Here is a 27,577-nt window from a genome sequence, read left to right on the forward strand (position 1 = left end):
CACAGATTTAAGATAATTGGCAAAGGAACCAGAGGGTAGATGAGGAGAATTTATTTTACGTTGTTGTGGTCTGGAATGCGCTGTCTGAAAGAAAGGTGGAAGCAGATTCAACAATAACTTTGAAAAGGGAATTGGATAAATACTTGAAGGGAAAAATTTGCAGGGCTATGGGGAACGAACAAGGGAATGGGACAAACAGGATGGCTCTTTCAAAGAGCCAGCACAGGCATGATGCGCTGAAGGGTCTCCTTCTGTGCTAAATCATTCTGCTGATATATTCAGGACCACATTTGTTATTCTAGTGCATGACTCGAATAAAGCTTCAGTGTGCGAGCTCTTGAAAAGAACAGGAAGAGGATCTAACTATCTCAATATCACTGACAGTAATCAGATTGCAGTTAGATGAATGATTATTATGCATCCAGAGCAGAGGGATTTTTCCAAAGTTCGATACTGCAGTGTGTGCCAATAAAGTGACTAGCAAAAGGTGAACCACTTTCCAAGAGATATACAAATGATTCATGTATGGCAAAATCTGACATATAACTCTGACCCCCACTCCGGTGATAATGACTTATTAATTTAGATGTGCAACTCATAATTCTTTACTTAGAGTACATGACAGCTTTTTATGATTAACAAAACATTGATTTTTCTTCCAGTAAGTCCATAAATTATATATAACAAGTCCATTGCAGTGAGGAACCTGGGCTTACTGCCAGAATTCCCCTTGTGCAAAGTCTCGAATCCGGCCCAGTTTTTAAGGTCAAGGAAGTGGGATCTAGGCTACACCCTTTCACACACGGAGGGCAATTACACACAATTATCCTGAACAACACTCATACACCTCCTAGCAAGAGCTAGGCCCTACATGGCCCTATTTCCCTGCCGTTTCCTTGTATCCTTTTTAAACATTTCAGGCTGGATTTTACAGGCCCTCTTGAGGCGGGTTTGGAGGCAGGGAGGGCATGGAGTGTCACGATGGGTGGGGTGGGGGGGAGGGGTGGGGGAGTGACTGGGGGGGATGGTGGTGACAGGACGGAGGGCCTATCACCTCCTCGTCACTTCCCCATCACCAAACGATCTTCCCGGGGGGTGGGATTGGCCGATGACGGCCTTCCTACCCTGAGGTCAATTGAGGCCCTTACGTGGCCTATTAATGACCAATTAAGGGCCTCTTCCCACGCCACTGGGATCTTACCAGCAACAGGGGGTGGGGGGAGGGGGAGGTGGGGAGGCCTTGTAACATGAGGTGGACTCCCTGCGGGCTTGGGGGGAGGCTCCCTCCTCTGTGGCCCACAGAGGACCCCCACCAGGAAGCGGTTTACCGCCCAGGATCCCTCTCCCCCTGCCCTGCAAGACGACCCCCAAGCCCCACCTTGCTGAGGCCTTCCAGACTGGCCCCGGCGACCTCACCTCATCTACCTCTGGTTCGGGGTTCCAGTGCTGGGACTGGGTCCCAGGCCTCTGCAGTACCAGCTCCCGGTGGCGCTGACGATACTGTTGAGCTGCCAGCCCTGTGATTGACCGGCAGCTCTTGAAGGCAGGATCCCCGTCTTTAAAGGGACGGAGATCCTGGCTCGTGAAACTTAGAGGCTAAAAAACAGGAGGATCACTTCGGGGGGTGGGGTGGGGGAGAGATGATAAAGTGCTTTTTGGCCAGCCACAGGGTACCAAGGTTAGCAGCCAGCCTTCACCTCAGCTGAGGAGCAGCTCAAAGTAGAAGAGATTTAAGAAGAGCACCAAGCTGCACTCAGGGGTCATGGGTTAATATTTTGTTAAAGCATGCTGCCTTGCAATTTTTTTGTTCCCCAATAGATATGGAATGTGGCAAGGCAAGAGGAATCCTTAGATTCCTTGTGGGCCACTGGTCCCTCAGGAGATCCCTGACTCCCTAAAAGGCTGTGACGGGAGGGACCACAGCACGTGAGGTCGATGCATTCCCCATGCCGCAGTGCGATGTCTCACTGAATGCTGGGACGTGTTTAGAACAATGAAGGAAACAGCAACAGAGCTGCAGAAAGCTGTACCTTTATTGGATTGCATGGATCTGTTAGTAAGGATCATCTGAAAAGTGCGTGTATTAGAGTATCCCGTGATTCCCTTATGCATATCTCATTGCACCTTGCCTGTGGTTCCTGGTGTTCTTCACAATGCTGCACCTGGCCAGCATCTTCCTTCATATTCTCATCGTTGGTTAAAGCCTCTACCCTCTCTAGACGCTGGTTGTGCAGAGCACAGCACACCACCACAATACACGAGACTCTTGCTGGAGCATACTGAAGGGCACCTCCAGATCAATCTTGGCACCTGAACCACATCTTCAGAACCCTATGACCTGCTCGATGCTTGCTCAGGTTGTCCCAGGCAGGTGTGGTACCACTCCTCTGCATCAGTGCTTGGGTTCCTCACAGGCGACAGTAGCCACATCTTCAGTGGGTAGCCCTCATCGCCCAGTATCCATCCTTGAAGGCACGCGGGGAGCCTGAAAATGTCTGGCACCTGGGACTGCCTTAGTATGTAGGCGTCATGGCTGCTTCCCAGGAACCGTGCACACACCTGCAGGAACTGTTTGCGGTGGTCACAAACCAAGTGTACATTGAGCAAGTGGAAGCCCTTCCTTTTGATGAAGGTGTCTGGCTGGTCTGTAGGAGCCTTTTTGGCCACATGAGTGCAGTCAATGACACCCTGTACCCGGGGGCATCCAGCGATGGCCCCAAATCCAATGGCTTTCTTAGCCTGACTGCCCGGATCGGTACGAAACCACACGTATTGGCTGGCCCTCTTCAAGATGGCATTGGTGGCCATTTTGATGCATTGGTGAACTACAAACTGGGAGATCCCACACACATCTCCAGTGGATCCTTGGATTGATCCTGAGGCATAGAAATTCAACGCCACAGTGACCTTCAGTGCCACTGGCACAGGATAGCCACCACTTCCCATCGGGCTCAGCTCGTCCTCCATCAAGGCACACAGCTCTGGAGAGGCAACGTCTTTAGCAACACTGCTGCTCCGACATTTGTAGGTACCTGATCCTTAGATGGTAGATCCTCCATGGTGGGTATCCTCTTCTGCGCACATGAGGCTAGTTACGTGCCCCTCTGCTTCCTCCTCATGCTTCCCCACCCCCTCTGAGGCTGAAGCTCCTGTTGGCCGTCAGGTTGCTGCTGCCTCGCCCCCTGTAGTGGCTGCTCTCTCCCTCTCTGATGCTCCTCATCACTGGAGGTCCCGAAGCCAGAGTGAATGAGGCCCAAGGCCGATAGCTGAACTTAGACTCCAGGGCCTCTCACCTCCCCCCACCGCTTTATTCACACAAGTGCCACTTCCAAGATGGCACTGTAGCAAATTTCCCCTGATGTGCTGGCAAGCTTGCCCCTGCCCCCAACAGCCACTGCCAATGCCCACACTGTTCCACCCTCCTTTCCAAGCTATGCTAGCGTTCATGGTGGCTGCTGTCTGGAGCAAGCACTGACCTGCTAACTCACCGCCTTCTTATACCTGCTGCATTTCCTCTTTCTTGACACAAGCACGGCAATCATACAGACAAGATCGGAGAATCTAAAACATGGGTTCTTTTATTGAAGATTCGTAACTTATATACAGCAATACTGGGAAGGTAGGGTAGCTCCTCTTGTCTCTGTGGCTGCTTTCAATAACTGTCTAGAGATCTGTACATCACATCCTGTCTGGTGATGGACACCTGTTTTAGATAGGCCCCTTAAAGCAATACCACAACAATACCTGGCAAGGCCCTGAAGCCCCGTGGTTCCTGTGCATGCTTTGTAAAATTTGAAAACCTCGGTAAAAGATTGCAGTCAATTTAGTTAACAGGGTTAATTACCTTCCCGCTGCATCTGAGCACAAGGTTTTCCCACCATGCTGGCCGCGCTTCAGAATTCCGGTTGTGATGTAAAGACATCGGGTTCTGTCCCATCGCCTGTTATCGTGATGTTCCAACACCTACTGCTTCCCAGCCCGTCGCTGAAGGCTCGGGAATATTCAGCCCAGTTTCTCTCTAACTACCCCATTAACTCCTTTAATCATCTTAAACACCTCAATTAGATCACCCCTTAAACTTGAGGGAATACAAACCTAGTCTATGCAACCTGTCCTCCTAACTTAACCATTGGAACCCCGGTATCATGCTGCTGAATCTGTGTTGCACCTCCTCCAAGGGCAATATGTCCCTCCCGAGGTGCAACTTCTCAACCGTCACCTTATTCACATAGAAAGCACAGAGATCCACAGAGATCAAGAGCTTTTTATTAAAAGCCAGATGAGGTCCCTTATGTGAATCATAAGAGAAACATTTTAACGCTGCTTTAGATTTAACCAGTTGCATAAATTGTTTAGCTGGACAAAGCGATATTCTTTTCTACCATGTTGTTGAGTTCTATCAGTCAGCCCATGAATCAATGTGAAGATGTTGATATTGATTAGGAAAGTACTACTTTATTGGATTTTTGCGCTTACAAAAAAAAAATCAATGCCTGTATCGTTCCTTTCAGCTGGTTTCCTGTGAATAATTTTGAAAGGATCTCAATTCAAGCTGTTTCTAACTGACCATTAGAAAATGGTTTTGAGTCAAAATACTAAGCACAACCAATTGGGGTAGATTTTTGTATCATAGAATGATTTCAGCACAAAAGGAGGCCATTTGACCTGTTGAGCCCATACCAGCTCCCTGCAAGATCAATTTAGCTAGTTCCACTCCCCCGCCCTATCCCCGTCACCCTGCAAATTTATACCCTTCATGTACTTATCTACTTTCCTTTTGAAATCCTCAACTGCAACCTGCCTCTGGCTCTCGACTCTTCCGCCAATGGGAACAGTTTCTCCCTGTTTGTCCAGACACCCTCATGATTTTGAACACTTCTATTAAATCTCCTCACAACCTTCTCTTCTCTAAGGAGAACAACCCCAGCTTCTCCAATCCATCCACATAACTGAAGTTCCTCATCTCTGGAACCATTCTAGTAAATCTCTTCTGCACCCTCTCTAAGGCCTTCACATCCTTCATGGTGGAATTTAAGCTTTAGATTTAAAGTGGAAGTCGGGCAGAGGGCAAATCATACCAGCCTGGTGTCAGATTGGCTGACCCTGCCCCAGTTTCTGGGAAAGCCTCAATTTAATGCTTTGGCTGTGCTCTGAGCATCAGGAACAATACACATTGAGAACTCACCCATTAGGGTTGGAAACGAGTGTGTTATTGGAGGCTGAAGACAGCTGAAAGGAGAAGCAGACAATCATTTTTCAGCAGGCCTCAATATTTTCTTTTGAGAGAATGTATATGAGGTCTGCAGGAACTCAGGCAGCGCCTAAAGTCCTCAAAGACAGCAGCTGAAGTGCTGTCAGATGAAGTCAGACCGAGAATGATAAGCTGTATATTACCATAAACAGCGACTCAGAAATAGTGGAAGAAGGCAACCAAGGCAGACAATGTTGATGAGAAAATCCCATTCAGAGCAATTCGATGCAGGAGAAAGTTAATAACTGTCCTAAGTTAGGCGAGGTAATAAGAGAGAACAACACCATCCAAGACCACACTGCATTAAGTACTGGAATCTGTTTTCAGTGACCTCCCCTGACACTACTTGAAAGTTGAATTAGTTGCCAATTACTGCCCAGGAGGTAGTACAGCACAGTGTCCCTTTCATCCCCTAGTCCCCATCTGGGAGCACACTTTCACTCACAGCAATCAGCTGGAAAAATCCTCACATGGAAGCCAATAATTGGGACATTCAATTGGCATCACAGGCTTCACACGGACACCTGAGCTTTACTTCAACTCTTGGTATGTCTTGTCTTTTGCATTTATTTTGAAGACTGAAGAAGACTCCTAACTGTCTACCCTCTCACCCACATCTGAGGAAGAAAAGCTGCAAATCCTGGAGAGGGTTTGGAGGGATGGGAAGTTAGGAAGGCAGGTGACAGCTTCAGGTTGGCAATGACGTTCTGCTTTGCATCCTGCTGTAGATCATGTGACACTCCTTTTACTCAAACTGACATGAATTCTGCTTCTCAGAACCTAACCTTTTTTTTTTCCTTTTTCCACCACTGGCTGTGCAAGAGGAACCAACTGGAACTGGAGCTGGAGCTCTTCCTGTCCCCTCACAAACCCGGGCCAGAGACAGTCAACCAAGAGTAAGGCAAAGGGCTGTGAACTGGGCAATATACAGATCAAACACCCTTACATAGGAACATGCAAACAGGAGGAATCATCTCAAGCCTGATCTGTCATTCAGTTAGATCATGGCTGCTCTGTATCTCAACTCCATCCACCCATCTTGGCTCCATAACTCTTAATACCCTTGTTTAGCAAAAACATATCAATCCCAGTTTCAACATTTTCAACTGACCCCCAACCTCAACAGCTTGTTAGGAGAAAGTGTTCCAGATTTCCACTCCCCTTTGTGTGAAAAAATGCTTCCTGACATCACCCCTAAATAGCCTGGCTCTAAATGTAAGGTTATACCCCTTTGTTCTGGACACCTCCCCCCCACCCCCACCACCAGAGGAAATAATTCTCTCTATCTACCCTATCAATTTTAATCATCTGAAACACCTCAATTAGATCACCCTTTAATCTTTTATATTTGAGGGAATTCTTAACTAAGCAGTAATGTCTCCTGACCCTCTGTTCAGCAGGGACTTCCCTTATCTTCCGTCCACAATGTTTCTTGGCCTTTTAGTACTTTGCATGTGGCCCTGTGCACTTCCCTCTGCCCGAATTGTCAAATTACTTGCAGGAGATATTTATTTATTTAGAGATACAGCACTGAAACAGGCCCTTCAGCCTACCGAGTCTGTGCCGACCAAGAACCACCCATTTATACTAACCCTACAGTAATCCCATATTCCCTACCACATACCTACACTAGGGGCAATTTATAATGGCCAATTTACCTATCACCTGCAAGTCTTTGGCATGTGGGAGGAAACCGGAGCACCTGGCGAAAACCCACACAGTCACAGGGAGAACTTGCAAACTCCACACAGGCAGTACCCAGAAGCGAACCCGGGTCCCTGGAGCTGTGAGGCTGCGGTGCTAACCACTGCGCCACTATTCTTCTGGGTGCTTGAGAAGGGGGGATCGAGTTGTGGCACGTGCTCTGATATTTCTAGAACATCACAGGAGAAAAGAGGAAGAGTAGTTCGAATGGGTTCTCAAGGGGCTGAGTTCAAAGTTGCTTTCAGTACAAGTGAAATTGAAGGCATCATGATCCAGTTTGCTTCCAGTCGCACGGGGAACAGTTGCATGGGATGGAAGAGCAGCGGAATGGCCCAGCAATCCTGCCATTGTGTCTGCTCTCCTCCCACCAACTCTCACTAATACCTCTCCTCCCAGCATCTACAGGGCTTCACCCCTGTTGGAGGTGAGAAAGGGTGAACTGACCCCCGCCCCTCCCACCCATTGCTTGCACTATGGACTGTCTTCTCTTGCGAACAGAAAGTTAGAATCACCTTCGGACAGCAAGGGTCTGTACAGTCAAGATAGAAGCAAGCAACCCATTTTAGATGTGATGATGATTATACTTACTGTGCCAATAGAGCTATATAAGCCTTTTAGTGGGGCAACTAAAGAGTGAGGGAGAAAACAAATAGGGGACAGAAAAATAGCTATAAACCCAGGCTAAATTTCTAATAATCGTACTTTAGCTGGGTCTTCTGCTTTATTACCTGCATCAGTCATGGCTCAGCAGGTAGCACTCTGATCAGAAAGTCATGGGTTCAAGCCTCGCTCTCCCCCACAAAAAGCTGTTGAGGCAAGGTCAGGTGGAAATTTCCGGATTAATATTGATTGATTTTTTTATTGGGTGAGGGTATTAAGGGAAATGGGACCAAGATGGGTAAACAGTATCGAGGGGCAGAGCTGCCATGATCGGATTGAATGGTTTAAGGTCATTGGCAAAAGAACCAGATGCAAGATGAGGAGAATTTTTTTTAATGCGGTGAGTTATTGGGATCTGAAACACTCTCCCTGAAAGGGCGGTGGAAGCACAGATACAGTGACCACTCAATCTTTAATGCTGGATAAAGGCGTGACCTTTCCACCAGAGAGCAGGCTAAAGGCGAAGGTTCTGGGAAAAATTTGTAGGGCTATGGCGAAAGAGCGGGGGAGTGGGACTAATTAGATAGCTCTTTCAAAGAGCCAGCACAGGCACGATGGGCTGAATGGCCACCTTCTGTGCTGTATCAGTCTCTGATTGCTCCTGTACATTTTGTTATTTTGTCCTACTTCTGCCACAGATGTCTCTATTTTTTTCCACCTTTCTGCATATATGCAGTCCATACGGTAACTGAAAATCACCCACATCCTGCAAAATAAAGGAAAACATATAAAGCTGGCTTTAAGATGGTTAACTGCAGCTAGAAAGTGCAAACAGAGAGAGCAAACATTTGGCTCTTTCAACGTGTTTGAGCATGTTTAAACACTTCAGGTCACATTGATAGCGTTCAACAGATGAGGTGTACCCAAACCAAAGCACAGAAGTGGGCTAATTAGAGAGATGGCCTGACAAGACCAGCTAATGTGACCTATTCGGTTGGATGTATTTTCTGGGAACCAGCCTTTGTTTATTTTACAAATATCAGTCACTTTGTTAATGCAGTGAAATGGAATGTTTGCTGAGCACAGAAAAAAATCAGTACGTCAGCAGGGCAAACACTTGAAAGACAATTTGCTGACAACTTTGCTATTTTTTAGCGACAGCTTTCAAATGGTCAGTGATACTTCATGCTTAGATATATATATATATATATATGCATAAATATGCTTCCTCTGGTCAGATCATGCTGTTGTTTCAAGAATCACGAGGTGACAATAGTCACTTATTTGCTCATAATTAAGTTGTACAGATGCTTCACTGACTATGGTCACTCACGGGGCTGAATTTTAAAGGCTCAGCTTGAAAAAGCGCAGGGCGCATGCAAGACACAAGCCCCGCGGAAATGCTGCGATATTACGTGCGGTGGCACATTAGCATGGAGGGGGTGGAGCGCTCAGCCCCGATGACATAGAGGGGGAGGGCACTCCGTCACCAGCAACAGTGGCTGGTGCCACCACGCAGGTGCTGGCGCCATTTTTAAAGGGCTTCAGGCCCTTCAGTTTCATTTACATTTTTAAAGGTCCCGTTTTAATAAAAAGTGCAGAAATGTTTTTAATTTATCTTTGAATCCCCTCTCCCATCACCCACTGAGTCCTCATTTAATAAGTTGACATATCCCCCCAAAAAAGCACCTTTTGATATTCTGAGCTCCCCCCTCCCGCTATCTTCAGCACCTTTGACCCTCAACCCCTTCCCCCATCATCCCCACAACCAATAAGAGTAGTTCTCCCTGCTCCCCACCCCCACCCTGAGAATTTCACTCCTCCCCCCTCCCCACCAGTGTCACGCCTCAGACATCCGAATGACGATCCGAAGGCACGGGAGTTCTGTCCACCAGCCAGAATATCGGCGTGGGACAGCTGTCTCTACCAAGTAAGTGTTTATTCATTCATTTTAATTTCATTAGCATATGTAGATTAAGGCTCCGCCGCCAAGCAGCGTTTGGGGAGGGGTTGCCGCCCCGTGGCCTCACCACCGGCAATAAAATGTGGCGGAGCCTTCCGGGCATCAAGGCCCAAGGTGGGCCTCTCCCAGAAGGATTTTCCAGGGCCCTCCCACCAGGACCCCCAACGTCAGAGGACTGATAAAATTCAGCCCATGGTGTTGCTCATGGGGAGTTGAGACCAGGACCAGTCTTTAGGCTCAGAAGGGCTAGAGAGGTTGTGAGAATAATTCGATCAAGGCAGGTGATAGAGAAAGGATCTAGGTTGGAGGATGCAGGTGAGGGGAGGAGGGGGAAGGGAGAGGTAAAAAAGGAGCAAAGCGGACAGGGAGAAGGGGACGGAGGGGAGGAGGAGAGGGAGAGAAGGGAGGATGGAGGCAGTAGAGGAGAGGATGAGAAGGAGGAGAAGCAAGAGTGAGAGGGTATGTGGGGAATGAGGAAGGGAGATGGTGAGGGAAGAGTGGGAGGATGGGGAGAAGAATGAGACAGGGTGGGAGGGACAGCTCAAGTGCCTAGCAAGACCATTCAAGTTTGATTGCCTCAGAAGTTTATGGCATTAGTCTGTTGGTATAATCAATGGCTCATTCACTGTTTAACCTTTGTATTTTAAACTTGTTTATGCTGTGCTGAAGTTCCTTTAATAACTACAGTCTGCTTCGGGACAAGGATCTCTCTAGTCTCTGAGTATCAGAAACCAAACCCAATACACATCACTTACACCCCCCTCAACAAATCTACCTTTTCCCGAGTGCGGAGGGCGGGTGAGCTGCCCAATATTTCAGCAGCCCAAAGCCAGCGAGCTGTGACCTAAGGCCTTTGTTTACTGTCCACAGCCCGCACCCCGACATTAATGAGGCCTGGCCCCTCAAAGCAGGACCTGGCCTCCCGTTTGACACAATCAACCCACGGTCAGTGCTCTCCGCCAACCCAAAAAAAACACACGGAGAGCAAAGTCTGCCCTGGGATGCATGGGCCCATGAACATGCAAAAATAGTATGTGGCACAAAGTGCTCAGTGGTGCTTGGTAAACCCGCAAGGGGAATTGTAAGAGTCCTGTACAATCAGTCTCCCCTGACACATGATTTGCTGTCAGGGCCTGCACCATGACTTCAATGTCAGTCGTGTGGGAAGCTGAGTAGCAATGACTCATGTAAGGAATTATTTCTGGATAGCCCTGAGATTGCACCTGGTCTGTAGGGAGTTGTGGCAGGCTTTTGGTAGATTTTGGAATGCCATTGTGATGGATGAAAATTTCCGTGACAACTAGAATCGCAGATAAATAGCTGAATCTAACAAGGAAATTGTGCTGGTGGGTTGAGCACAACACAGCAATGAAAATATATTTTTTGTTTCCACAGTTCCAACTCCACAGGAGTGTGTTCATTTTGCTAATGAGTTCCCTGTATTAAATACAGCTTGTTATAATCAAGCATCAAATGTTATTAACCATTAAAGCCTGAACTAGAAATCAAAGCGATTACACCACGGTTCAAATTTTGTGGAATGTTGCTTATTAGATTTTTACATTATCACACTGTGAGATGTTAACACTGACCCCAATGTTACTCCGTATTTACAGCTCAGAAACAGGCCATTCAGCCCAACTGGTCTGTTCTGGTGTTTATGTTCCACGCGAGCCTCCTCCCACCCCTACTTCATCTAACCTTATCAAAATATCCTTCTATTACTTGCTCCTTCATGTGTTTATCCAGCTTCCCCTTAAATGCATTTATACTATTCACTTCAACCACTCCCTGTGGTAGTGAGTTCCACATTCTCACCACTCATTGGGGAAAGTAGCTTCTCCTGAATTCCCCATTGGATTTATTCGTGGCTATCTTATATTTATGGCCTCTAGTTCTGGTCTCCCTCACGAGTGGAAACCTCTTCTCTAAATCTTCCCTATCAAAACTTTTCATAATGTTAAAGACCTCGATCTCTATCAGGTAAAACATCCCAAGACATTTTTATCGGAGTGATTATCGAACAACATTTGACACCGAACTACATAAGGAATATTAAAACAGGTAACCAAAGGTTTAAGAAAAGAGGTGGATTTTAAGGAGTGCTTTAAAAGAGAGAGGTGGAGAGGCGAAGAGGTTTAGGGAGGGAATTCCAGAGCTTAGAGCCTTGTCAGCAATTATGAGAGAGAGCTAGTACTGTGGTGCTCAGTATCATGAAAGAGGTAAGGGTAGAATTTCAAAGTGCTGCTTTGCTCAGGCCTGGTTTGAGCCAAAGTGGGAAAGGAGGAACAGAGCAGAAGCAACAACACAGCACAGCACAGGGGTGAGTAAACAGGAGAGGAACGTCACACCTGGTAGTGTCACATTGCAGACTATAGCAGATATTGGCGTTATGTCGGCTGCAAGCATCAGACTAACCAAGGCTATAAAAATACAAAAAAGCGGAGGGAAACATACCCAATTAAAAATAAAATCAAAAGATGTATCCAGTTTCTTTTCAATGAGTGGAATAAATATCACCTTTAAACCTTACCAAACAGACAGACTGTAACTCTAGCCTTTGAAGGACTATAATAAAATATTATCACACATTTGACAGTGTCCAATAAAACAGCAAATCTGAAAGGTCAAATGTCTCTGAACTCTAGTCAGTTGGTTATTAATATTTTCTGGTAAGTTCTTTTTTGATGAAAGTCAATTAACAGGTACAGGGAAATGGGAATAAAAAGAGAAGACTCACCTTGACAACAGCGCCTTTGAAACCCTGCCTGGGTTCAATCACCCGCAGCATCTCAATTCTTTTCTAGGAGGAAATATACATTTTATGACCATGTTTTGTCTAAGAATGCAGTGATGTAAAGATGAACTTGTTCATGATGCCATTCCATAAAGCACTAAATAATTCTTAACTTCCTTCTTTCACCACTAACACACACATACAGGAGAGAGAGGGTAGGCATAAAGGAAAATGTATGTCTGATTGCTAGTGCCCCAGGGATCTGCACCGGTGCCTCAGCATTTCACCATATATGTCAATGACTTGGATGAAGAAATAGAGAAGTTGTGGACCCAAGTTTGCAGTTGCTACTCAGCTTGATGGAGCAGTAAGTGTGCAGAAGGAATCAGAGAGTTACAAAGGGGCATAGACAGATTATGAGAATGGGCAAAATTGTTGTAAAAGGAATCCAGTGTGGGTTAGTGCGAGGTAATCCACTTTGGATTGGAGAAAGAAGAATCGGAATATTTTCTTAATGGCGAGAGACTAGAAACTGGAGGAGCAAAGGGTGTTTAGACAACAACATTTATATAATGCCTTTAGCATAATAAAAACCCAAGGTGTTTCACAGGAGCATTATAAAACAAAATTTGGCACCGAGCCACATAAGGAATTCACTTCCTAATTCGCTCTGCCTCTCCACCTCTCTCTCCTCCTTTAAGATGCTGCGTAAAACCTACCTCTTTGACCAAGCTTTTGGTCACCTGTCCTAATATCTCCTCATGTTACTCAGTGTCAAATTTTGATAATTGCTCCTGCGAAGCACCTTGGGACGTTTTACTACATTAAAGTGCTATATAAATGCAAGTAGTTGTTGTTGTTGTTGCTGCTGCTGATTGTTGATAAGAATATCCAGGACAGAAAGAGCTAGATCAAGCAGGTAAACATGACCACAGGATGTGACATCCCGGCGCAGAATTTCACTGACGTGAATCTGCAAATCCTCCTCAAGGAAACTGAGCAAAGGAGAGGCAGACGCTGGGAGCTCGTGGTTCGCCAGCAGCAGCTTGCAAGTTCAAAAGAGGGATCACGAAATGTTCTTCCCAGTCCCTAACTGAACCCATATCACATAGAAAGCAACAATGTGGAGCCTGAGGGGGAAACTTGAGGGGGAATACTAGGATGAGGTGGAGAAGGGTGGGGTGAGGAGGTGAGATGAGGGGGGGGGGGTGAGATGGGAGGTTGTGATGGGGGTGGGGTGATGGGGGTGAGTGGGGGTGAGTGGGGGGGTGGGGTGAGGTGGGATGGGATGAATTCTACTTGGGCAGTTTCTAATGTTATTTTACAAATTGCATTTCCAGCCAGTTGCATCAACAAGTGTGTCTGCAGTCGCCCCATAAATCATCTACACACATAGAGCCGCACGATTGATCGACAGCTACACAGTCACACAAGGCAGAAAGATGCGTCCAGCGGCAAATAACTGAAGCATGTTTTCCAAAAATAACCAACGAGACAAATTGGCCTCAAATGTCAGATGTTTCAAGCTAAATAAATCCCATTGTGATTCCCAATAGTATCCCTTTTTCTTTCATTTGTCAAAGAAAAGTCACAAAGCAAAGTGAAAAGGATCAGAACTGAATCACAGAATGTTTACAGCACAGAAGGAGGCCATTTGTCCCGTCATATCCTTGCCCGCTCTCTGCAAGAGTTACTCAGCTAGTCCCACTCCCCTGCCTTTTCCCCCATAGCTCTGCAAATATTTTCTCTTCAGATAATTGTCCAATTCCATTTTGAAAGCCAGATTTCTCTTAGGCAGTGCATTCCAGATCCCAACCACTCGTTGCGTTAAAAAAAAGCTTTTCCTCATGGCGCCTCTGGTTCTTTTGCCAGTCGTCTTAACTCGTGGTCCTCTGATTCTCAACCTTTCTGCCAATGGCAACTGTTTCTCCTTTACTACGTTGTCATGATTTTGAACACCTCGATCAAATCTCCTCTCAAATTTCTCTTCTCTAACAAGAACAGCCCCAGCTTCGCCAATCTATCGATGAAGTCTCTCATCCCTGGAACCATTCTCGTAAATCTTTGCTGCACCCTCTCTAAAGCCTTTACATCCTTCCAAAAGTGCAGTGCCCAGAATTGCATACAATACTCAAGTGTTTTATAAAGGTTCAACATAACTTCCTTTCTTTTGTTCTCTATGCCTCTATTTATAAAGTCCAGGATCTCAATTTGCTCTGCCACCTTACAACGATTTGTGCCCATATACCCCCGGGTCCCTCTGCCCCGAACCCCCTTTAGAATTGTATCCATTACTTTATAGTGTCTTTCCTCATTCTTCCTACCAAAATGTATCACTTCACACTTGTCTGTATTAAATTTCATCTGCCACATGTCTGCCCATTCTTCTGGCCTGACTACATCCTCTGAAGTCTAACTGAATGTGGGGAACTGATGCACCACAAAGCGTAACGATTCACCGTGGATAATCCTTGGGAGGTTCGGCAGGGGGAGGAGGGGGCATCTTTCTAAACTTGGAGAATAAGCCTATTATTTTACACGTTCATAAAGTAACTTTTGACTGTCCTGCAGTGGAATTGTGATTTGGCATTTCTGCTTTGCCGTACTGACCGGCTAATGAGTTAACCTCAAACTACACAGCCAAGTGACCACAGAACTTGCCAATCACATTAGAGGCTTTGAACTTTCCCTGAGCATAGAATCATAGAATGATACAGCACAGAAGGAGGCCATTCGGCCCATCATGCCTGTGTCAGCTCTTTGGCAGAGCTATCCAATTTGTCACACTCCCCTGTACTTTCCCCATAGCCCTGAAAATGTTTTCCCTTCAAGTGTTTATCCAATTCCCTCCTGAAAGTTACTATTGAATCTGCTTCCACCGCCCTTTCAGGCAGCGCATTCCAGATCACAACTCGCTAACTAAATTTTGTTTTCCTATGTTGCCTCTGGTTCTTTTGCCAATCAACCTCACTCTGTGTCCTCTGGAGCATGTAGCTCCATAACCTTTAATCTGCCCAATGCATGTTCAAATCTAGTAAGTTCCTCAGTTTCTATGTTAAGCTGTACAATGCTGAACTATTTGCCTCTCTGTTCAATAGGATCTTGAAGAGCACGTCCCTGGAGATATCCAGCTGGAACTGATCGAACTGCAGTGTATTCCACTTTGAAGAACAAGTACATTCTGTGCACAATTTGACAGCAGGTATTGATTCAGAAATAACAGCAAATAAGGACTCACGAGTATGGTTCACTTTATAAATAGCTCTGAAATATTAAAATAGTGTTTCATTCAGACATTAGAAAGCAGTAGGTCAATTTATTAACTATTCTGGTTCACGTGCTTTTCTCATCTTTTGATGTGTATTGAGCTCTGATTCTCTGAGATCTCCCTTCCTAACAGCACTGTTGGTGTACCTACATCCCAAGGACTGCAACAATTCAAGAAGGCAGCTCACCACCACCTTCGCAAGGGCAATTAGGGATGCACAATAAATGCTGGCCTAGCCAGCAACGCCCACATCCCATGAACAAATAAAAACAACAGTCAACATGACCCTCTACCTGCAATATATTTTACCCTGAAATTCCTGTTGTTGTTCCAATTTATCACATGCTTTAGAATGGTGTCAGCCCTGACTTAGTATGCAGGACTCTTACTTCTGAAACAGAAGGTTGAGGGTTCGAGTTCCACTCCAGAGACTTGAATATAAAACCTAGGCTGAAACTGCAGGGCAGTACTGAGGGAGTGCTGCGCTGTCAGTGATACAGTTTTGTCAATGAGACATTAAACCTAAGGCCCTGTGTGCCCTCTCAGGTGGACATAAAAGATTGCACGGCCATTATTCGAAGAAGAGCAGAGGGGTTCTCCCCGATGTCCTGAGCCAATATTTATCCTTCAATCAAGATCATTAAAACAGATTATCTGGTCATTATCGCATTGGTCTTTGTGGGATCTTGCTGTGCACAGATTGGCTGCCACATTTCCTACAGTGACTACATTTTTAAAAAGTACCTTATTGGCTGTAAAGCGCTTTGGGACATTCTGAGGTTGTGAAAGGCACTGTATAAATGCAAGTCTTTTATACATTTGAATTTAGAAATTACAATCATCAATAGGAAGATTGTGTAAATCAAAGTTCCTCAGAGTTTTTTGTTTAAATCTCTGCTCAATGAAATAAGTATTTGAGCAAGGTGACATGGAGATACACTGTTTGTGCATTGTCTACTCCCTGTTACTAGGTGGCAGTCATACCCATGCTGCAGGATTGCAGGATTCCTTCACTTCACCAAGCCCCCAGACTCCATCTGGTGGCACAAATCAGTTTCAGCAACAACGCAAAGATTAATGTTGAAATTAAACAAAATCATTGGTTGAACAACTTGCTTTGTAATTGTGGTCAAATTCTGCAAGTATTATCCTGAGGGCTGGAAATAAAAATATTCTTAAACAGCCTGGGATTTTCCTCTAGGTGGCCAGTATCCATCCTTCAGCTGACACATTGAACTATCTCTCTAGAGTGTAGCCAGGGTGTCTGATGTACAAAATGTTGGCGGTACAGTACTGGCTGCTCCCCTGATGCAATGCTGAGGATATTAATGGCGACAGCTTCCTGTTATGTTTATGTATATCTGATCTATCTCAGAGCAATGCAGATATCACACTTGTATTAAATCACCAACTGGTTTATTTACAGCAGTTTAAAATATATCAGTTCTTACAAGATCTCAGTATGATGTCTTCTCAGAGCAATCAGTGTGTTTTCTGTAGAAGGTTCTAGTTCTGTCTTTTAGTTTCAGTTTTAATTCTTAAGCTCCATCCATAGGCTTAAGCAATCAAACACAGTGAACACAGATCAAGGGACAAACTAATACAATCAAATCCAGATCAATCAAACACTACAGTTATCCCCCTTTTGATAAATACATTATTCTTGAATTAATATATTCTAAACAACAAACCTATATACATCAAATTAATTCTTAGTGTTCAACTTGACTGTTTTCTCTAAGTACACAAATAGTCTTTGAGGTCTCTTAGGTCTTCGATTAGATTTACCAATTTGAGGTTGTGGATCTGTTTGATCAGCTTGATGAGGCAGATGATCAATATCACTCATAGGAAAAGGAAATATATCCTCATAACCACTATCCTCACAATATCCTGGTCTGCTCCCTGTCAAATGTCTCGCATTCCACTTACTGTTGTCATCCAACAGATAAGCATTTGTACCGAGCAAACGTTTAATCTGCTTTGGACGACAATAGCAAGTGGAATGCGAGACGGTTGATAGGGAGTAGACCAGGATATTTTCAGGACAGTGGTTCTGAGGATACATTTCCTCTTCCTAGATCAAATTGCTTCTTCCTCAGGTCAGGCTGAGCTCCCTCACTGCTTCAGTTTCGGATCCCCTCAGTTTCAGATCCCACAGCCTCCCCACTGCAGCTTCCAGCCATTCTGCTCCCAGTAAGGCCCATGCCCCTGTTTATTTCTTTCATCATCAGAGCACCAGTACTAGACGTGGCTCCAAACATGACTTGAAGAGGAAGAGCAGATTTATGGTCTGGATCCCAACCTCATCAGGTTCTCTAACCTCTTTGCGTGTTACCACAGTGCCAGGTATAGCTTCCTCCTGCCGAGCACTGATGATTACCCACATAGCTCAGATCCCAACCTCCAACCAGATACAGCCGATCCAAAATGCAGAAGATTCAGGAAATCAGTGAAGGAGTATGCATGAGCCAGACACAGTGGAGGAAGTGAGTCATCTACAGGACAATGAAAGAAGTACAGAAAGTGTAAGAAAATGCTGGGGTGGAGGATGCAAAATAGGCTAGCTGTGTATACATATATATTGGGTTAGGACTTTGTTTAATCTCACATCATTCATTTGTTTTGCTTTCTGTTTACTTTTAAACGGCTTGTGGATTTGTATTTTAGCAAGAAATAATGAAATAGTTCAAGTTGTTCATTCCCAGGATGCTTTTAGTGTTTAATGTGTCAAGGTACAATTTAGCTGATTGTGCTGTTTAGCGTCTGCTGAAAGTGCATAATGTGCAATTTCTTTTTTATTCATTCATTGGATGTGGGCGTCGCTGGCCAGGCCAGCATTTATTGCCCATCCCTAATTGCCCTTGAGAAGGTGGCGGTGAGCTGCCTTCTTGAACCGCTGCAGTCCATTTGGGGTAGGTACACCCACAGTGCTGTTAGGAAGGGAGTTCCAGGATTTTGACCCAGCGACAGTGAAGGAACGGCGATATAGTTCCAAGTCAGGATGGTGTGTGACTTGGAGGGGAACTTGCAGGTGGTGGTGCTCCCATGTATTTGCTGCCCTTGCCCTTCTAGTTGGTAGAGGTCACGGGTTTGGAAGGTGCTGTCTAAGGAGCCTTGGTGCATTGCTGCAGTGCATCTTATAGATGGTACACACTGCTGCTACTGTGCGTCGGTGGTGGAGCGAGTGAATGTTTGTAGATGGGTTGCCAATCAAGCGGGCTGCTTTGTCCTGGATGGTGTCGAGCTTCTTGAGTGTTGTTGGAGCTTCACCCATCCAGGCAAGTGGAGAGTATTCCATCATACTCCTGACTTGTGCCTTGTAGATGGTGGACAGGCTTTGGGGAGTCAGGAGGTGAGTTATTCGCCTCAGGATTCCTAGCCTCTGACCTGCTCTTGTAGCCACGGTATTTATATGGCTACTCCAGTTCAGTTTCTGGTCAATGGTAACCCCTAGGATGTTGATAGTGGGGGATTCAGCGATGGTAATGCCGTTGAATGTCAAGGGGAGATGGTTAGATTCTCTCTTGTTGGAGATGGTCATTGCCTGGCGCGAATGTTACTTGCCACTTATCAGCCCAAGCCTGGATATTGCCCAGGTCATGCTGCATTTCTACACGGACTGCTTCAGTATCTGAGGAGTCACGAATGGTGCTGAATTTGTGCCTGTTGTGTCAACCAAGACAGGAGAAATGTACTGTTAATTCAGTCCCACTTCTCCACAAGTCACAGCATATCAATAAATTTTCCCACCTACCAAAGAATAGCCAAATTAGACACCCTATTTGTCCCCCAAAATAAAGCACATGAAAACAGGTTTCTTTAAACAACAACATTAACTATTTATTAGAAAAGAAATAATGAGTCTTAACTACTAATGAGATAAATCTATATATATGAAACGTTCCTTAGTTCCTTAGCCCTCATGCACACACACATATATTTAAAAAAGTAAACCGGGGAAAAGGGATTTTTGTTTACAGCTGTTTCTTATGAATAGAAGGAATAGTAAAAATAAATCAGTTCGTCATGTTCTGGTAGGATGTTTTTGGTATGGTGAGGTGTTCCAAAATCAAATAGTCATATGCCACTCGCAGTCTCATCCAAGCGAGGTTGATGAACAGTCTTTGATGGGTAGGCATTCAAGGCAATTCGAATACAGCAGGCGTTACACAGGTCTTTCAGCAGGTCTGCTCAGGACTCACAGCAGCAACACAGCAGTAGAAGTTTTGTTCAAGTTCCAGGATTTTCCAAAACACAGGAGACAACAGGAATCTTACTGGATGTAGGAATTCTTCAGAGACAGGAAGCAATAGGAAACTGCCACCTTTCAAATGCAGGATTTCTTTTCAAGAGGTGCAAGTCTCCTTTACAGAGACAGGTCTTTTTATCCAGTCTCCAGGCTGGTCAGGTCCAAGTTACAAATGCCTGCTCTTTGTTCAATTCACTGGTTTTAAAAGTCCAAAGTGAAAGCAAAAAGCCTTCCTGAGCTGATCACGTGACCAGACAGAAAGTCTCCACTGTCATTCAAAGTGTTGCCTTTGAGAAGGTCAAACCGCCAGTTGGCTTCCTTGAAACTGCTTACTCTTCCTATTCTTGTATACAAAGTCAAAATCCTACAATTGAAGCTATTTGCAGGTGTCCAATTCTATTGAAAATCCTTTGTTCAGTTTTTTAAAAACACACAGAAGTCTAAGATTTTAATACAAAAATAAAACCTTTTGTAACACTGTTGACTTCTTTTTTCGGCACATTGTGAAATGAGCTAGCCAAGGCAGTCTCAAGATAGGAAGTGGCACCAGGAAACTCAGGATGATTAATTGCATCCTATATGGGAAACAAATTGGCATCTGGTGTTTTGAAGGAACTCTTTCATTTCTTGGGGCCTTGTCCACAAGGATACTTGTCATGCCACAGTGAATCAGCAAGAACAGTGTGCATGACTAGAGACCTATAAAGATCTTGAGCATTCCTTAATAGTTTGTAGAGAGAATCAGGATCAAAATGATCAACAAAGGTTACCCATGGAAAAAAGCGATTATTTGGTTTATTTCTCTGCATGCCTACCGCTTAGAGTCATTGCATGTGCCTGGATTTGGTTAAACACAATAAAGGACTACATTGCTACAATATTTAGTTTGTTAGATTCGAATTGTCTCAAAGTAGGGAGGGGGGATTTTAATGGCCAGTAGATTTCAATTAATTTTCATTAAAAGCAAAGAATTCACACAGAGAGCTTAAGGGAAATCTCAAGCATACCGGGATAAATTGCCACATCAAATATTAATGTAAAATAATTATTAATTATTGAATAACATTATATTACAGAAAGACCGGCTCTCACTAATATTACTGCATTGATACAAACTATCTTGAAGATATACAGCCAAACTTCACTTTATTCTCATTTTAACATATTGTTGAATGGCAGGAAGCAACTCAATTGTGAGGCAATATATTTTACTTTATGATGCTAATAAAACACACCAAGTAGTGCAACAGCTCTAAGTCTGCAATACAAGGCAAAAAAAAAATTCAACTTCTACCACTCCCAACTATTTTGAATGTCAGTTATGGGAGTTTAGGTGTAATGCAAAGTCGATGGAGGGGGGGGGGGGATTTTACCAGCCCCTTGGAGGTGGGTTTGGAGACAGAGGAGGAATAAAATCAGAAAAAATATGCATTGTGCATGTTTCCCAATCTGTTCCCGCCTCCTCCCACTTATCCCGGAGGCGGCTTTTGCGTGGTGATGCCAGCCCGCTCTGACAGCAGTGGGAAGTCCATTAAGCTTGTTAAATGGACAATTAGCAGCAAAAATCCAAGGGCAATGCAATTTTGCTAGTGTCGCATGGGCCCCACACTGCGAGAGAACCTCGTCTACTTAAAGGAGGCGCCTGCACAGCGGGAGGTCAGCACGGCATGAAAATAAGATGCAATCTCACCGCTTAATGATGCAACCAGCAAGCCTGAGGACATCTGCAGACAGAGGCTCGCCATTGCAAAAGCACTGTCACAGACAATGCTCAGGGTGAAGAGTTGGCTGCCGGTTCCCTCAGCCTTTTCTCGCTGCCATTTCACTCCGCCCTCCTTTTGAGGCTTTCGCCTCAGCAGCACACTGACACTCCAGCTGCCGTGAAGACTGCCAGCGTGCTGATTGGCCCTCACCCCTCCTCAACCCACCCATCGTCCCTAATTGGACAGGGAACCCCGAGGCGGCCTGTTAATTGTCGCCTTCCAGAAAATTAACCTGGAAGGCGTGTTGTTCCAACGGCCGGGTTACAGACCCGTAAATGATCCTGACAGCCGAAAATACTCTATATCCGGATAATTCAGCCCTAAGTGTCAGCCTTGTATCAACGAAGCCCTCTTGACTCTGAGTCAGAAAGCATTGCAGTCATCCCCCCTGCCCCACCCTGCACCCTACCTGTCCTGAACATGGCCATTGTTAAAACTGGGCCATTAATTTAGTACTTACATAGCGTTGATATTCCACTGAGGTTTTTGCTCGGTAAAGGCTTCGCCTACGAAAAAGAGGTGGTATAGCAGAAATGTGATTAAACCTCGGAGGAGAGCTGACCTGAAAGACAGAAGTGTTGCACAACGTTTTACACATAATGCCTAGCAATGGTTATCATTAATACTTTTCAACGTGATTGATTTAATGCCAATTACGAGGGTTTTAGAAACTCAAGCATGCCCAAAAGCAGGCACTCAGGGAATGATCAACTCAGCCAACATGGTATCTGACACACTTCCAGTCCGGATCAGGTAGGACAGCTCATGACACAAAATTCAGAAGCATAACGCCCATTTTACAGGCAGCAATAATTGAATCGCAGCCCCTCTTCCCCTCCTCTGTTCTAGTGAAAAGAGCTCAAGTTTATCTAATGTCTCCTCATAATTAAAGCCTCTCATTCCTGGTATTACTTTCTGAATCTTCTCCAAGGCCGAGATATCTTTTCTAAACCAGAGCTCACATAACTGGAAAACACTAACCCGGATGTTCCACTCTCATTCCCCAACTTCTCAGTGGAATGAGGGCAAGGGTGGGAAGTAGCATCAGACTGGCAGATAGAAGTGGCGTAGCAAAGTGGCAAAGGGAAGTGACGTAGGGCAGTTCCGTAGGGAAGTGTGCCCACCTATTCTCCATGCACCTGATTTCCCACCAGAAGTGATGCTCAATACATCCAACTGTACATGGGCAGCCCCACTTTGAAAAGGGGACAAAAGAGATTTTCTAGAATTGTTCCAGGAATGAGGGATTGCAATTACATGGATGGACTGGAGAAGCTAGAGTTGTTCTCCTTACAATAGAGAAGCAGAGGAGATTTGATAGAGGTGTTTAAAAACATGAAGGGTTTAAGTAAAGAGAATGGCTGACGGGTTGTTAAACAGACGGCACTGATTTAAGGTGATTTGTAGAAAAATTCGAGGCGGCATGAGGAAAATCTTTTTTAATGCAGTGAGTGGTTAGGAATTGGAATGCACTGCTTGAACCATCATCAGCCTTGATTGTGACAACCCAGGAGCTTGCCAACACTCACATAAATGATGGAGTCATGGACAAGGTCCTGGAGAGAATTGCTGTCCATATAGCAGTTCTCCAGCAAGGAGTCGATGCCTTCAGGTGGGGAGACAAGAGGAGAAAGTTGTCAAGAAAAGGAGAAATAAAAGAACGGCGGGGGAGGCAGTAGGAAAAATGCATTTTCATTGAGTGTCTTCTTATGTATATTGTTTGCTTCGCTGCAGCTCATTCAAGGTCCCTGCGCCCTTACCACAAGGCCCTCCCCTTCACCCTGACACGGCCAACCCGGCTGATTTCCCACCTTCGCTGACTGGCGAGCTGAATTGGGGCATCCATTTGGCATTTGGGGCATCCATGTGGCTCACTGGTGGCATTTGAATGAGGCCCAGAGGCCAGATTAGGCCGAGCCTCAGGCCAGCATGGACCAGCACAAAGGGCAGTTGCTCTGCCGACTTTGCACCAGCATTTTGAGCACAAGTCAAATTCCTTCGCCCCCCCTCCCCCCACCCCACACTACCACCACCTCCACCACCAGCTTGTCTCTTTATGCTCAATAATCACAACATCAAAGTGAAGATAGAATTAACTGTAGAAAAATAACAAAGCACCATATATCTATCCCCAAAAATGTATGACGTTCTTCTCAGTGAGTCAGATTTTCATTTCAGCTTCAGAACTTGTGGTCATAGTTTGGAGTTAAACTGCAAACCCATGTGAGAGAATCTCCTGCAGGGTAGATCTTCAATGTTTTCAGTAGCTTAATGAATTACGCTGCCATTTGCACATTGACAGGCACCAAATTCCACTTTATATCAATGCAAATTGAGCAATACTACAGTAGTCTTAATGAGTGACTAAGACTATAGAAATGAGAACGCTCTAATTATTTTGCAAACCGAAGTGTGTTTTAATACTAGATTCAAGTTAAGTGTGTTAGACATATTGTTAATGGGCAAGTATAGACATGTTCTTTACTCCGACTGTGGACAACTGGTCACAATGAACAACTCAGCGGGTTTAGAAGCTCTCTAATTGAAGACAATGAATGCAAGAATGGTCATAAGACACCTAGCAGCTAAATCACCCAGCACTGTAATTTCAGTTTCATGATCTAATGTTCTATTTGCTCTTTAACAGCAATATTTGGTGGCAATCAGCAGGGTACAATCAATCATTTTACTCATTCAGGTCAATTTTCCAATCCGGAATGTTGGAGTTTGGAACTTAAATTAGTCGCTCCTGAATGGAAAATTGGCTGCAGATTCCATAAAATGAATCCCTGCTCATTATGGGTCAGATAGTTGTGGAACAAAAAATAACAGGGTCTGAACAACGCACGCTGTTATTAATGCACAAATCAGCTGGCAACTTATGGTGAGGTAAAGATAAGCATGACTTGCCAATCACAACAAGTTTCTGAACGGTTTGTGGCAAGGTCGAAATACCCTGTGAGTTGCCAATCACCACATGTTGCTGCCGATTTGTGCCGCTCCCCCGTCAGCCACGTGAAAACATCAGCTCGCCTTAACCACCCATGAGTTTCATGAACTTGCTGCAATCGCACATTAATTTGCCCATTAAACTCGCAACTGAAAGTGAAGTCTAGTAATTAACACTGTAACTGCCCTTTCACCAATATAATCATTAATAAATCAAAAAACCTCTCTGGTCCAGAAAGTAAACAATTAAAACTATGGAGTCTCATTCTCGATTGCTATTGGAAATTTAAAACATTTTTATTTTTGTTTTACTTTTCCTTTCTGTCACTTTTCTCTCTTTCTTAATCCAATCTTTCTTTCTCTTGCTTTATTTCTCTCTCTGTGCCTGGGCTGACATTGAATTTACCCACTTTTATTTAGCCTACATCTCAGTGCTTCCTCCGTTTATTTCTCAATCAGCAGCCTCACAGCTCCAGCGACCCAGTTCTGGATACTGCCTGTGCGGAGATTGCAAGTTCTCCCTGTGACTGTGTGGGTTTCCGCCGGGTGCTCCGATTTCCTCCCTCAGCCAAAGACTTGAAGGTTGATAGGTAAATTGGCCATTGTAAATTGCCCCTAGTGTAGGTAGGTGGTAGGAGAATGGTGGGGATGTGGTAGGGAATATGGGATTAAGGTAGGATTAGTATAAATGGGTGGTTGTTGGTCGGCACAGACTCGGTGGGCCGAAGGGCCTGTTTCAGTGCTGTATCTCTAAATAAAAATAAATAAATAAATTTCGTAACCCTAAATCTCATTGGTTACGAAGACACTGTTGCTCCTGTCGCTCACTGAGATCCTGTTGACCTCACACTTCCAGCATCTTAAAAGCTATTACATCCCATTTGCATAATCTTTCACCATTTCTGCTTACTTAACACTTGTTCCTTTACCTGCCCATATAAACTGAGTTGTGAGATGCCAAATTCTATACCATAATTAGTTTAAAGTGACCCGATTGTCATATTGTAAGAAGGTGGCAAGAGCTTTTCTGTTGTATTTTTTTTCCTATTGTACAGTCTTTCAAGAATCTTTGGAGCAATTGCTGTGGTGTTGCTTTTCTTGATTTCACTGTCACCATGCCACTGAATTCCCTCAGGAGTAAGTCCTCACCTGGAATATTGTGTCCAGTTCAGGGCACTACACTTTAGGAAGGATGTCAAGGCCTTGGAGAGAGTGCAGAGAAGATTTACTAGAATGATACCAGGGATGAGTAACTTCAGTTATCTGGAGATACTAGAGAAACTGGATTGAATAACCCTATATTTGTAACCATACTCAAATAATGACACAGTCCTTAAAAAGATATTGTTAATCTTAACTGTTCAGTTTTCCTAGTTGTTTTTGAGCTCAGAAAGACTTAGCTACTGCATAGCATAAGAAATAAGAGCAGGAGTAGGCCGTTCGGCCCCTCAAGCCTGCTCCACCATTGAATAAGATCACGGCTGATCTACCTCAACTTCACTTTCCCACCCTTTTGATTTCCTCGGAGTGCAAAAATCTAATAATTTCAGTCTTGAAAATACTCAGCGGGGTAGAGAATTCCAAAGATTCGCAACCCTCTGTGTCACCTCAAGATGTCCCAAAGCACTTTACAACGAAAGAAGTACTTCTGAAATGCAGTCACTGTTGTAATGTAGAAAACGCAGCAGCCATTTCATGCACAGCAAGCTCCCAAGCAACAGATACAAGGGCATGGCAATAGTGAAACAGGAATAAACCTGCAAGGAACATGCTAGAATTGAGGTGGACGCAGAGATGATAAATCACTTCAAAAAGATGCACACTTGCGGGAAATAAACTTGCAGGGATAGAACAGGGGAATGAGACTGACTGGATTGCTCTCCAGAAAGCCAGCATGGATTCGATAAGCTGAATGACTCTATAAAAGCTTTCCACTAAAGGACATCAAACATTAACTTCAACCTCTATTAATATAGAACTTTTGTCCCACCCGTACTTTCATGTTCACTGTTAAGCCCCAGAAAACAAAACATACCATTCCCAGGTATATTCCAGTCATGTTCCTGGGTGATGAATTCGGCTGTAGTTGCTTGTTCTGCATGTTGGAACATCAGTATCTTCAAATGCCAAGAGATTATGAAGGGAGTTCTCAGAGAGAGAGAAAATGTTCCTTATCCATTTGGGGAACCTTTCGTTTCTCTGCCAGTAAATGACGTTTATAGACAAGGAAGAGACCGCAGGTGGGTGTCCATAAAATCAAATAGTTTTCCTTTTAACAAACTGCAGCTGAGAATCAAATACACGGAATATTCATTAGCAAATATATAATTGCTTGGAAATAATAAGGAAATAACCTGTGACGGCAAAAAAATGGGTTAAATTTCTAAAAGTATTTAAAAGTAAATTTTGATAATCTTACCAACAGTGTCAAAGAAACAACTCGCTCAAAAAAGTATCAACTTCCTCGAAGCCTTAAAAAGCAGAGGCTGGGAGGAAAGGTTTAACAAGGGAAGCCACAGCAGCAGAAACAAACAGGAACATTTCAGGCGTCCTCCCCCACTCTCGAATTGCCATTTCCAGTCAACTGATGAAAACTTGAACAAAGTGCCGGAAAGTTTGTTGGGAAGTTTTTTTGTGTGTGTTCAGTGCTTCGCCTCACTGCCTGCAACACTGCAGAGACCAAAACAAAGCAAACTGAACAAGCACCCTGGCAACCGCACAGATTCAGCTGCCCTAGTAGTGCCTCCTTTTCCCAAGACTCTCTATATCCCTGCAGATTATTCTTTTGGGCCTCCTTATCTCGAGAGACAATGGATAAGCGCCTGGAGGCGGTCAGTGGTTTGTGAAGCAGCACCTGGAGTGGCTATAAAGGCCAATTCTAGAGTGACAGACTCTTCCACAGGTGCTGCAGAGAAATTTGTTTGTCGGGGCTGTTGCACAGTTGGCTCTGCCCTTGCGCCTCTGTCTTTTTTCCTGCCAACTACTAAGTCTCTTCGACTCGCCACATTTTAGCCCCGTCTTTATGGCTGCCCGCCAGCTCTGGCGAACGCTGGCAACTGACTCCCACGACTTGTGATCAATATCACAGGA

The 27,577-nt window shown here is 44.7% G+C and overlaps 1 protein-coding gene across 3 annotated transcripts in view; it reads right to left on the reverse strand.

Moving 5' to 3' along the window:
• The window catches only part of LOC137376202 (uncharacterized), a 175,401-nt gene extending 148,227 nt beyond the window's left edge, over positions 1 to 27,174 (reverse strand). For 2 of the 3 annotated variants that reach the window (XM_068044300.1, XM_068044299.1), the window contains exons 1-4: positions 26,907 to 27,173; positions 26,523 to 26,773; positions 21,999 to 22,100; positions 12,259 to 12,321 (exon numbers count right to left, since the gene is read on the reverse strand). In XM_068044300.1, the coding sequence (XP_067900401.1) occupies positions 12,259 to 12,321; positions 21,999 to 22,100; positions 26,523 to 26,588 (231 nt within the window). In that variant the 5' untranslated portion in view covers positions 26,589 to 26,773; positions 26,907 to 27,173. Of the gene's footprint in view, positions 1 to 12,258; positions 12,322 to 21,998; positions 22,101 to 26,522; positions 26,774 to 26,906 lie in introns of all 3 variants that reach the window. The other variant, XM_068044301.1, reaches the window with a different exon arrangement.
• Positions 27,175 to 27,577: the final 403 nt, after the last annotated feature.

This window comes from Heterodontus francisci, chromosome 13 (assembly GCF_036365525.1).
Source record: "Heterodontus francisci isolate sHetFra1 chromosome 13, sHetFra1.hap1, whole genome shotgun sequence".
Taxonomy (NCBI): Eukaryota; Metazoa; Chordata; class Chondrichthyes; order Heterodontiformes; family Heterodontidae; genus Heterodontus; species Heterodontus francisci.